This window comes from Miniopterus natalensis, chromosome 2 (assembly GCF_054644295.1).
Source record: "Miniopterus natalensis isolate mMinNat1 chromosome 2, mMinNat1.hap1, whole genome shotgun sequence".
NCBI lineage: Eukaryota > Metazoa > Chordata > Mammalia > Chiroptera > Miniopteridae > Miniopterus > Miniopterus natalensis.
Window position 1 is genome coordinate 34,220,837 of NC_142082.1, and position 13,582 is coordinate 34,234,418.

Here is a 13,582-nt window from a genome sequence, read left to right on the forward strand (position 1 = left end):
CAGCTTTTATAAAATGAAAAGATGTTTCCTTTCTTCTGCTAGTTGTAAAGGATAAATAAAATATAATTGCAAAGTGCCTCAAACATAGTATATATTAAAAAAACATTCCCTCTTCTTCTTCCTCCAAGACTCTATCAAACGAGAAATCTCTCTGTGGACACAATGGGTCATCGGGCATCACCTACCGTTACAATATCTCTTGCACTTACTTGCTTTTTGTGTCCTGAAAGCTGGACAACAGTAGGCCTTTCCGTGGCTGCTGGATGGAGTGGTAGCAATGGCTAAAGGGAGGTGACGTATAGCAAGATGTAGATGACTCAGAATTCTGGAAATTTAAGTGTAAGCAGGCATCTCATCTCCTTTTTCAATGTAATTTAGGTTTACTTCAGAGTAGCTGGAAGAATTCATATAATCACAGAATTCATAAAAGAAAAAAAACTCCATTTACAGTAGATTCCGCCCCAAGCTCTCTTGTTGATCGGGAGATCAAGCTGCTTGGGAGCTGCTTGGGACTGCCATGTCTGTGTGTCACATTAAGTAACCTGAGGGAAAAATCCTAGGGAACATCTGAGTATTTCATCTGGATTGGTCAGCTGTGCTCTGGCAAGACCACCTTTAAGTGGAGGCAGCTCTAGGTGTATCAGCATAGACCTCAAAAAATGTCCCACTAATATGTGTTCCCTTAGAGGCGAGGCTACTTTGCCCCAGTTAATCTAGACCAGTGTTCTCCAAACTGGGATGTAAACTGCATATGAAGTGCACAAGATGATCTATTGGGTTGAGAGAGAGAAAATCAAGCTTTTATTGATATTTGTTTTTATCTCATTCTTTTAAAATTTCTATTTGCATGTGCTTATTTTGTTCAGTATAATGGAACGTTTATAATTAACGTGAATAAGCATACTTTGGGCCCTCATTTTTTGTGATCAGGGTAAAGATGGTTTAGGTCACTAGCACCACCCTCTCTCTCTTCTCCCAGACTGCCGTGTCGTGCTTGCTCCCCAGAGCTAACTTCAGCATGCTCAAAAGGAAACAGAGCTCCAGGGTGGAGGCCCAGCCGGTTACTGACTTTGGTCCTGATGAATCTTTGTCTGACAACGCTGACATACTCTGGATTAACAAGCCAGTAAGTTTCTCTTTTGCAATATGGAGCAGCACATGCTGATATAAAGGAAATGTGATTCATATATTCAAAAATCATGTGCCTTTCACTTTGAAATGTGTGTTTGAACTGCAGTAGAATATGGATGAGTCTAGGAATCTGGAAGTTAACAAATGAGATGAAATAATGAGGCTCCGCTCTGAGTTACATAGGAAGGTGGTCTCTCCTCTCCTCCTCTGTGTGTGCTGTCCTCACAGTCACCCCGTGTGGGGAAAATACCACTTCCCAGGCTGAGCCAGAGCTGAAGTCCCACATGAGTGACCTCTTCTACCAGGCTTTCTTTACGTGCAGTTCTCAACATGCATGAATCTGCGAGGAGATAAATGTTCGGAATTAAAGGTCTCCTTCTGAGTTGCAAATTTTGAGTAAAAGTAAAGGTTAATGAGATAGTGGATAGTGTCTCTAAAGAACTTTGTCATCTTCTCTCCCTCATTAAGCTGATGGGAACATGAGGGGAAGATCTGCTGTAAGAAGTATCATTGTGTATTAGACAGGCTAGCAGCCAGAGCTAAGGCAAATGACATATTCATGGGTCTTGGAAACTCAGTTCTATGAGCCAGGATGGGATCAACGTCATTATGTGTCAGAAATTATGGTGGGCTCAGAGGACACAAAAAAGACAAGCACGCTCACAGTGCTTGTCTTTCCCTTGACCATGATAAAGACCTTTCCAGCCTTTCTTCATCTAATCTACTCTCCAGACTGCTTCTCCAGCCTGCTCACATTTCCCCCCATGTTTTCATCTCTGTTCACGTAGCCCTTCTGCTTTATAATCGTTGAAACGTCCTTATTACCCACATTTCAAATTAAAGTGCCTTAGTATTATATTCAGGCTGTGTGTATTCTGGCTCTAACTTGTCCCGGAGCTGCCCTTCCCTAGACCTACGCACTGCCCACCGGAGCCACATCAGTGACTTCCTGCCCCTCCAACATACCTGCCCGTTCACAGTGTTTCCCTTGCAACTCGGATGGGTCAAGTCCCCTCATTCATGAAGGAGGTCTCAGATGTCACCCCCGCCCCCACCCACTCTCAAAGGTTCCACATTTGACCTTCACAAACAGAATAAACCTCTTACTTTTCCACTAATTTTATATTTGTATATAAGTATAAATGTATATTGTATATAAATATAATATATAGTATGCTATAGTACTATAAAATAGTGATGAATCAGGACCCTCTTGCTTCCATTTTTGTGTCCTCTGCATAATTTCTGACACATAGTAGGCCTTCTGCTCATGTTGAAAGAATGAACAGAATAGACAATAAAGCACTCACTACTTTTCCATGTACAGAGCTTTCTGAGAACTTTGAACAAAGGTAGTATTATAGATGTTGCCTCAGAAGCACTAACTAAAATAATCAATGTTTAACTAAAATTGGTACTGTAAATTTGAAACAGATTTGTTGTGGAAGAACCCTTCTTTTAGAGCTCTTTTGTGTAATTAGATCCTTTGGGTTGGAAGTCCAGATGGGGCTAAATTCACACACTGATGTTTATTGAAGCCGTTCCAAATTGCATGAAAAGTTCATCAACCTTTAAAATAAATTCAATCATCAGTGACTTATACAGTATGAAATTAGTGGCATTACTTCTTCATGCATGTATTATAAGTCAGATTAATATTAAAACCCATTCATGAGCCTATAAGTGTCTGAGTCTCTTCAAAGTTCTGACAGTCTTTTCTATTTTTTTTTTTTTAATCTCGGTGCTTGCTAGCTTGTGTAGCTGAAGAACCCATCTATTACAAAACTAAAACAGTTGTTTACAGGGGGAATATAATAGGAAAGGATTAATATGACTGTATATTTATATATATCCAGGATAGTCAATAAATAACATTTAAGCTATATTTTAAAATTGTCTACTAATTAATTAACTAGTAATTCTAACTTTAGTATGAAGATGCAACCATTTTTTATTAGTTTTCATAATAAAATAGTGTCTGTGAGTAATTGTACATCCTACACATATGCGCAAGTGTATACACACATACAGGCACACACATGCATACACACATTTATTTTATTTTTTATTTATTGAATTTATTGGAGTATAGGTTTTAAGTATACAACTCAACAAAACATCATCTGCACACTGCATCACCCCAAGGAAAGTCTCTTTTGGTTGCCATTACACCCACTCCTTTGCACACTTCCACTAGCTCCCACCTCGACTTTCCCTCTGGCTAGCACCACCCTGTCATCTGTGTCCATGTGTTATATGTATTTCTTTTTGCTTAATCCCTTTAACTTCTTTCATCTGTCCCCCAAGCATCTCCCCTCTGACAGCTGTCAGTCTGGTCCATGTATGCATGCCTCTGTTTCTACTTTGTTCATCAGTTTATTTTGTTCATTAGGCACTATGCATAAGTGAGATCATATGGTATTTGTCTTTCTCTGACTGGCTTATTACATTTAGCCTAATACCCTCTAGGTCCATCCATGCTGTTACAAAAGGTAAGATTTCCTTATTTTTTATAGCTGCATAGTATTCCATTGTGTAAATGTACCACAGATTTTTTATCCACTCATCTGATGGACACTTGGGCTGTTTCCAGACACTGGCTATTGTAAATAACACTGCAATGAACATAGGGGTGCGTATATTATTTCCAATAAGTGTTTTGGGTTTCTTTGGATAAATTCTCAGAAATAGGATCCCTGGGTCAAAAGGCAGTTTCATTTTTAATTTTGTGAGGAAACTCCACAGTGGCTGTACAAGTCTGCATTCCCACCAACAGTGCATGAGGGTTCCTTTTTCTCCACACCCTTGCCAGCACTGTCGTTTGTTGATTTATTGAAAATAGCTATTCTGACAGGTGTGAGGTGATATTTCATTGTGGTTTTAATTTGCATCTCTCTGATGACTAGTGACACTGAGCATTTTTTCATATGTCTATTGGCCATCTGAATGTTCTCTTTGGAGAAGTGTCTGTTTTGGTCCTTTGCCCATTTTTAAATTAGATTGCTTGTCTTCCTGGTGTTGAGTTGTATGAGTACTTTACATATTTTGGATATTAATCCCTTATCAGATGTATCATTGACAAATATGTTCTCCCATACAGTGGGTTCCCTTCTCATTTTATTGATGGTTTATTTTGCTGTGCAGAAGCTTTTTAGTTTGATGTAGTCCCATTTGTTTATTTTTGCCTTTGTTTCCCTTCCCGAGGAGATATATCAGAACAAATATTGCTATGAGAAATGTCTGAGATTTTACTGCCTATGTTTTCTTCTAGTTTTTTTTTATGGTTTCCATACATTTATCTTTTTATTTCCTACTTCTTTGGAAATCTTGGGGTTAAGGGAAATCTTCACAGAGCATATGCACCGCTAGAATGAAATAGAAACTTATTTTTTGGAATTTTGAAAGGATATCTGGGCTAAATTTATATAAAACATGTTCTCCAAAATAAAGAGGAAAGTTAATTTATTATCTTTTGAAAATGTACCATGGTATCAGATTTTAAAATATATTTTTATACAAAGATGTTACATCTAAGAAAGAAAACCCTACACATGGGAAGTATTATGCATCAATTCATTTTAAAAAGCATTTGTGATTTGCAAGAATAGGCCACTGCACTAGATATCAGTAAATATAATATGGTCTTGATTATAGGTGTTCATTTTACATTAAAAAGTTTAAATCTAACATTACATCAAGTTTGTATATGAATAAGTTACTGAATATTTTAATTGAATCAGAATTTCCCTGAATTGTGGCTTGATGGGGTCGGCAGCATCAAAGGAGGTGGGGTAGCCTGAGCAGGTTCACAGCTAGGCTTTGCTCTTGTCAATGTGTGTTGATGTGGAAATCAGGCTGACTTGAGAATTCAATGATATAAAATATGTGAAATATTTTATACACACCTAACAGACAATAGTTTCCTTCTTCATACTGGTGAAATATTTTGATCTCAGTAGTATGTTTTCCAAATGGTGCGGTGCATAATACAGGTGGAAGATACCATTTTATGGCGTCAGATAATAACTGTGGGCCGTTTTGCAGTGGGTTCACTCTTTGCTGCGCATCTGTGCCATCATCAGCGTCATTTCTGTCTGTATGAACACGCCCATGACGTTCGAGCACTATCCTCCTCTTCAGTACGTGACCTTTACTCTGGACACTTTACTGATGTTTCTCTACACAGCAGAGATGATAGCGAAAATGCACATCCGGGGGATTGTCAAGGTGAGCTTTTCCATGTTACTTAAGCTAGAAACCAAAATGCATTGGAAATCTAAATCAGTATAATATTAATTTCAGTAAAACAAAACATCTTTTTATTTTATCTACATTGAAGTCTTTTTAAATAAGGTTTCGCTCCAAAGACTGATAAACCTGTGATGCATAAGAATATTTAAAAAGTGAAATAAATTGTGTAAGGCACAAAGTCTTGGAATACCTGGGGAGGAGCTAGGTGGCCCGACCACCAGCTTCATGAAGGCCAGAGTAGGGTCTGTAATGCCAGCCATGGGGGGCTAACCCAAAACGAGGCACCTATTGATATATGGAATGGCGAATAATGTTAAGTGATAAATACTACAGACTGTTAATATTCAGCATGATGTCATTAACCTGAAGCATTTTAAGGACTTGGGATGGAAAGGAATTCCAGGACTATACGAAAGAGAGTGTGTAGCCTGAAATTACTACCAATGGGAAACACAAATAAGTAAATAAAAGAAAAAGAAAAGGAAGGGAATGTCTTTCATGGGATATCTCTCCCTTCTGTAATGCTAACCTTCATAGAGGTGTAGTAAGTAAATGACACTGTCTCATAAGCATTTCACATTGTACAATTGGATGCACCTGATAGAAGAGATGAAGGACAATAGTAAGGTTGGAAGCTCATCTACAGATACATTTATTAGTCACCCTAGTGCTGCGCTCAAAGAGATTGTTACTGCCTGACTTTCCTCCTTTGGTTTTATTTTCATAGTGGGCTTTAAAGAAATAAATTCAAGAGAGTCCTAAGTACTCTGGAGTGTGTATCAGTTTCCTAGTTCTGCAGTAATAAATGACCGCAACCTTGGAGGCTTGAAGCAATAGAAATGTATTGTCTCACAGTTCTGGAGGCCAGGGGTTCAGATCAAGGTGTCAGTAGGCCATGATCTCTCTGAAGGTTCTAGGAGAAAGCCCTTCCTTGCCTCTTCTTAGTGTTTGGTGGCTCCAGGCAATCCTTGGGCTTTCTTAGCTTATCAATGCCTCACTCCAGTCTCTGCTCCTGTGTTCACATGGCCTTTTTTTCTTTGTGTATCTCTGAGTGCCTTCTCTTCTAATGACACCACTCATTGGATTTAAGGCCCATCCTAACCTAGTATGACTTCCTTTTAACTAATTAGATCTTCAAAATACCTTATTTCCAAATAAGGCTACGTACTGATCTTCTGAATGGACACAGAGTTTGGGAGGACAGTATTTACCTCACTACACAATTAGTTCTATCTAGCCACGTGAACAGCCAGCTGCTCCCAGTTGTAAGGAACTTTGAAAAAGGTTTTCCAAAGTTTGTTGGGTGACTTCAGAAAATTGGGGTAGTTATACAAAAGAAGAAATTCATTTCAGTATAGGAATTTAACTTGAAAGGAACCATCAAAGCCACAACACTCCTGATGCAATTACCAATAAACCAATAGACTCAGAGACTTCCCAAGAGGCAGTCATGAGTAAGTATGGGCCCCAGGAAATGCAGTGTGGCTATGAGATGTGATACACAACCCACTTTAAAAAGTGGTGATTCGTGGGAACAGTGAACACCTGCCATGCCTCAACCAATGGGTTTCAGCATGATTTCAAAATTGTCTGGGTCTTCCACAAGTGGCAGGTGGTTATTCTAAACATTAGGTTTAGATATGCCTAAGTTTCAAATATTGGTAGCTAAACCAAGAGGTTACCTTGGGGGAAATTGGTCTTATGGGAGTGCTAGAGGTACCTTTTAAGCAACTAGAACTTTAATCTCCAGCATAGCCTAGCCTTGTTTTGAATTATTTGATTCCCCGGAGGACCTTGAATGACCCTGGCACTTGTGTATAATGGTCATTACGGCAGTGGCAATCTCTGAATGTTCTGGGTGGAGCACTTTGGAATTGAAATGCCATGTGGTAACTTTTATGAGATTCCAACTTGAATGAACAAAGACATGACATTTTCCTAGATTCTGTTTTGTTTCTTAAGTTATTTAATTAAGACTTGGATTTCATATCATGAAAATGACAGTAGGCATTGCTTTAATTGTCATAGCCAATGATAAAAAGAGCAGAGGCGGACTTGATATATAAATTATATATTCATTCCAAGTGAACATAACACTGAATGAACCATGATCTTAATAGTTTCAGTATTAGAAGTCAATGAAAAAACTTGATCTGTGACCAGGTTGTTTTCAAAATGCTGTAAATGAGTCATTTTCAATATTTCTTGACTTTCAGAACCATTTGGATTTTGTTTTATTTTCAACCTGTAAGAATTAAAAATTGAAAATTAATTATTAGATAAGATTTTTGTTTTTCATTCAGGTATGACTGGATTAAATACAAACATAATGCAAATTTTAACAAGATGGCATTGCTAACATTATCTTAATAATCAGCACAGCTTAATATCTCATAAAAACTGGTATTCATGTTTAAGTGCAAGCTGAGATTTTGGTCAAATATGGTTAGATATGAGTTACTGAATCAGCTTGAAATGTATCATTTCATTAAATTTTCACCATTGTGGCCTTCCCAAAAAAGTCATAACTTTATTGATATCATTTTTGTACCACATACTTCTATTAACATGCATGTTAACACAGATAAAAGAGTACATTTGACTTGAGATTACATGCTTGTATTTAAAAGTTAACTTACTTCCCCAGAAGTGGGATTGCTGGATCAGAAAGTAGTTCTGCTTTTAATTTTTAGGAAGCTCCATACTGTTTTCCATGGAGGCTGTACCAATTTACATTCTCACTAACAGCAGCCAAGGATTCCCTTCTTGCCACCTCCTCACCACTGCTTATTATCTTTTGTCTAACAGGTGGGAGGTGATATCTCATTTTGTTTTTTATTTTATTGGCCTGATGATTAGTGAAGTTGAGCATATACTTTTTATATATTTGTTAGCCCTTTGTATGTCTTATTTCAGCCTTTTAAAAATTGGGTTATTTATTGATTGATTGTTTGATATTGAGTTATATATTATATCGAATCATCAAGTTGTACACCTTAAATATATACAATTTTAATTGTCAATTATACAATAAAGCTGAGCAAAATTTTAAACTTTTAATTAGACTTAGTTTTAGCAAAAAAATAACCTGTCACAACCAATTTAAATGTCATTGGCCTTGTATTTGTAGATTTGTTTTTGTTTTACAGTTGCATGAGAAATAATGTGTGTGTGTAGATATTTAAGTTACAACGTAGTAACATAGGCGCTCTATGATAATTTTTTGGTGGACTTCATGTTACTCAAGATTGAATTGCTATGTTTTTATCAATTAACCTTAGTCTAAGTTTTTTAAACCTTTATTTAACACCTGTCTGCTAAAAAACATGTTTTGAGATATTTCCATGCTTTTCTACCTTCATTCATTTGACAGCGGTGCTGAATTTTTACCCCTCACTCAATTTTTTAGCCTCTTTAACCAGAATAATTTGCAAATATGTGCTGAGTTTATTCTCTTATGCGACTTACACTTTTTTACACACATAGCGGCATTATGAACATATAGGTGTGCATTATTCTATTTTAAGCAGAAGATTACTCTTAGTAGGTTTCACATTTTCTTTAGGATAGAGCTGTGTATGTTAGCTATTCAGATAGCAAGTCTTTAATATACGGAGTGGGCAAAAGTAGGTTTACAATTGTTTGTATGGAAAATAATACAATAATTAATAGATAATACAAGAATAAACTGTTTTACGTACTCACAACTGTAAACCTACTTTTTCCCACCCTTATGCATGGATTCTGAACTAAAATATTTCTAAGGAACAGTCAGATTTCGTTATTAAGCAAGTAACCCCAGTATGTCATATATCTTCTGTGCAGAAGGGTTATGTGTGAATCAATGTACACATATGTCAGAGATTTGGGAAATGCTGTTTTTTTATTTTGGGAAGAATTTTTTCCACACATGAAGCTATCTTAGTCCATAATAAAGTATTTAGAAGCAAACCAGTGTATTATTGCCCAACCTGTATATACAACTCTTTAAAATTATAACTAGCTTGGTTTGGCACTGTTATGGGACACGTACAATTCATACGTAATGCTTAAGGTAATGTGATCTGGTAATACCTAGTTTCTAAAATTCTCTGCAACACACCACACCCAGAAGCTTTATTTTTCAAAACAAAAGTGCCGAAGCTGTGACTTCCTAGCATTGCCCACTAATTTTATTGACCTAGTGGTTTGCCATATATATTAAACTATAAATTTACATTTTAGACATTAAAAATTTAATATATTTCATATCTATTTAATATGTTTCATATATAAGTATAATATAAATATGAGAGTTCTATTCTTAAACCCAACTACAGTTTCTGATGATTCAGTAACACTGATTGAGCGCTGCAGGGAAAGTGTAAACACTTGGGCTTTCTCGCCACCTTCTCAGGCAGAAGGCCCCAGTTATGTAAACATGAGGCAGCAGAGTCCTAACTGATGCCCTGTTAGCTGACTAATGTCTGACCCATCATTGCCTTAGGGCCACTGTTGTCTTGGGGCCTATCAGACTGGCCCAGGACTTTCAGAGGTGAGGGATTACGGATTGTTGCCCCGGGGTGCGGCATGTCCCCCGTGTATGCCCAGCTGCCCGCCACCAGGAGTGTGGGTTTGTCTGTCTTGTATGTTTGGCCTTCCCGAGCCAAATAAAGTAAATGTCTCATCCTCCTTCAGCTCCATGGTCTTCTTCGGACTGTCCCCGAATCTAGTGTCAACCTCCCTGGCCCTGAGTGGCCACTACACTTGTAGTAGCCTCTGGCATGACAAGCACTTAAATGACCTCATAAGTGACCCAGGAGAAGAGACAAACAGAGCAGGGCTCCTGTCCTCAGAGACTGCCCAGCCCACTTTGTGGAATTGGCTTGTAAGGCCCAAGCAGGCACTTCTCATTTTCTGCATCCATTCTGTTCCTGAAATTATGTTGAAGAGTACATTTTCAGAAAACAGGAGCCTGTATTCCATTATTTTAAATGGGAAAGCTCATGCATTACAGCAGCCCTGACCAATATCTCCAAATATCACCGAATCACTCTCTAACGCAGATAACTATCCCCCTGCATATTTCTATGTAATAAACAGCACTTAAACATCCATGGCTCAATTATTTGTGCTTACTGAATTCAGTAGTGGATGTTTTGTATACACCCTACCAAAACAGCAACATGTGCTCTTATATAAATAAGCAGAGAAATAAGTTAAAGTACTATCTACCATATTTCATTGAATCTAGGAGATCATCAATCGTAAGATGAGGCATCACTTTCTTGGTCCTTTAGAAAGAAAAAATGCTGCTAATTACACTTTGATTGTAGGCTGTCAGATCGTAATTGATGCATCAATTATAAGATGCATTCTGAACTCAGAAATGTTAAATTGTTTTGGGGGGAGGGGAGAGTATGTCTTAAAATTGGTGAAATGTGAGCAAATTGACCGGGGCTGATAGATTCAAATCTTGGGTCCCCTGAAAGGCTATATCAAGGGGGAAAAGGGAAAGAGAAAAGTAGTGATGCACTTAATACTTATCCCCTGGTAAGTAGATAAACAACACCAGACAAGATTTAGCCCCAAAGCGGGGCAGAGCTTTACTTGCATTTGGCATAACATACCTTCTTGCAGGGTTCAGGGACAACTTAAAGGTTTCCACTGGCACATGTGCAGATTCATTAGAGTGGTTCTAGATACATAGTGATTTGGGGGCAAATATTTTTGCACATATAAATAGTGATTATTTGTATAGTGAGAATTCATATAGTGAGAGATAAACTTTCAGTGTTTGGGGAAAATGCTATAATATTGGTTAAAAGGGATGTGGGGAGGAAACACAGAATATAATGAAAAATTCTGCTTGGGAATATCATGCAAATCTTGGAGGAAGAAGAATGTGAATGTCTTGAAGGATTAGTAAATGTGGTCTGTGACACAGGCAATGGGGCATGGAAGTAAAAAATCTCACAGAGATAGAAAAGGAGCACTCTGAGCCCCAAAGGCGTGGAACAGCCTGGTGCTTTGGAGACCTCTGGACAGCCATGGGTAGCAGAAGGGAGGTGCACAGAGTGCAACTGGAGAGGATTTTGTGAAGGCAGGCCTGGCTACACCTTGGGGAGCCTTGTATGTCCTGCAAAGAGCTCAGGCTTCATTCCCTGGTCAGTAAAGATCCATGGGAGATTCAAATCCGATAGTGACAGGATCTGGTTTGTATTTAAGAAGTTCACTGTGGAAGTAACATGCTTGATGCACAACAAGAGAGCAAAAATGAAGCAGAAAGCCCTGTCAAGAAACGTCTTTAACAATTTTTGTTAGAGGAATGTATTTTTTGAAAGGATTTCACATATTTCATAATGTTTCCCAAGCTTAAAGTTACCTTCCAATTAAATCTTACTCTCCAATAATTTGTTTCTAATTGCTTCCCCACTAATTCCTGCTCTGAGAAGCATTCCAGCGCCCCAAATCCCTTAGAGAGGCAAAAATAAACCATTTGGGAGATATATGTTTGTGATGCTGCAGAGCATCCAATGTATTGCAGACTGTGAATTTTTCAAACAATTCTCAGCTGTCTATTTTCCATCTGGCAAGAGACCGAGGTAAAAGTCACATGCATCCTCTGAGCACTGTGGAAGTAATAAATAATAATGCTAAGACACAGTGACAGATGGGCCCTGGGGACTCAGAACCATAAATCATGTGCTCATGAAACTGTACCAGTGCATATCATTTTGTAAACTGCAAACTAGATCTCTATAAATGTCTTCAGGTAAATGTGCTTGTTTCTCTGCTTGTTAAATACTTGCATGGCAGTTCAAGTTGCTCTCTTATACTGTATAATTGGCAGCTTCTGAGTGTTTGCTTTTATAAAAATTGACAGGCAGGTCTTAAATAACTCATCTCCCCAGCACCAGCATGCTCATTTTTGCCCATAGCTCAAGCACTCTCTGCCCTCCATTTCCTCTTGATACAACAAACAGATTAAAACCTTCTTTTCCTATTTGAGGTGTCAAAATTTCTCCAGTACCACTGGGTATTCATGTGTGTTATTCTGATTGCATATTTTGGAAGCAGGTAGAAAGGACAATTTATTATTTGCAGATATTATAACTCAGGCATTAGTACAGTAGGATTTTAAAAAGATTTGGATGTAATTATAAATTGAATCATATCAACCTTTAACCAGGTTAAAAGTCCTTAAACCTGCACATTGTAAAAAGAGACATGTTGATGAGTATGTCAGACACAAAATGTAATATGAGGTTATATTTCATAGTAATGGGTTTAAAAATCTGTATTCTATTTATTAAAAAGATATTTTAGGCTTATGGAGCCTTAGTGATTAAGTATAATGTTTAATATGATATCAATTTCAAGTCAATCACATTTACAATTACCGTATAATGCACAAGTTATATAAAGTTTGACCTGATTCCTGTTTGCATGGCATGCAGCCTCTGCTTACTCACACTATAGTAATCCAGGAAATATCCAAAAGTTATCTCATAATTCTATATGTGGTCTTTCATGATCACGTAGAAAATGGCTTAACTTTAAGATACTACCTTGAAAGGTAATACAAACATCTTTCTCTTTTCACCAGTAATCAAAAAATGGTTTTCTTTTTGGAACAATACCAGGAGTTTCAGTTAATGGGTGGGTGAGTGGGTGCCTTCATGAAGCATATGAATGACTTCTTACTGTATGCATTGTAATCTACAGAACCTCTCTAAGACGTGGTTCATGCACTTACCTAATAATTCATTTAATATCTCCTGTGTGCCTCATGCTGTGCTAGGTGCTGGGAATACCTCCTGAAACTGTCTAGTTTGAAGTCTCAAGGTGCTACTAATTTTCAGATCAGATTGAAACATTTACAATGGAGGATAGATATTTTAAAAAATGTAACACCAAAAAATATGTTTAGATAAGATTTAGGTAGAAAACCCAAACTTTGCAATTACATATGATAGACTGAAGTGACTGAAATATTAATTAAGTCATCAAATGGGGAGTAAAAAGGACTGCTCTGTAAGTTACACAATAATTATATTATTTATATACATGAGCTGAGTTGCCAGTTGTTGCATGATGTGTGAATTAAAGCATTGATCATAGTAGGCTGTGGTCAGATCAGAGTCTAGAGGGAAAAAAATGGCATAGACTTGGAAGAAATTCTCAGGAAGACAAACAATGAATGCTAAAGAGCAAAAGG

The 13,582-nt window shown here is 37.5% G+C and overlaps 1 protein-coding gene across 1 annotated transcript in view; it reads left to right on the forward strand.

Moving 5' to 3' along the window:
* Positions 1-982: 982 nt before the first annotated feature.
* The window catches only part of NALCN (sodium leak channel, non-selective), a 253,658-nt gene continuing 241,058 nt past the window's right edge, over positions 983-13,582 (forward strand). The window contains exons 1-2 of the mRNA XM_087814251.1: positions 983-1,126; positions 5,176-5,358. Of these exons, the coding sequence (XP_087670377.1) occupies positions 1,019-1,126; positions 5,176-5,358 (291 nt within the window). The 5' untranslated portion in view covers positions 983-1,018. The remainder of the gene's footprint in view (positions 1,127-5,175; positions 5,359-13,582) is intronic.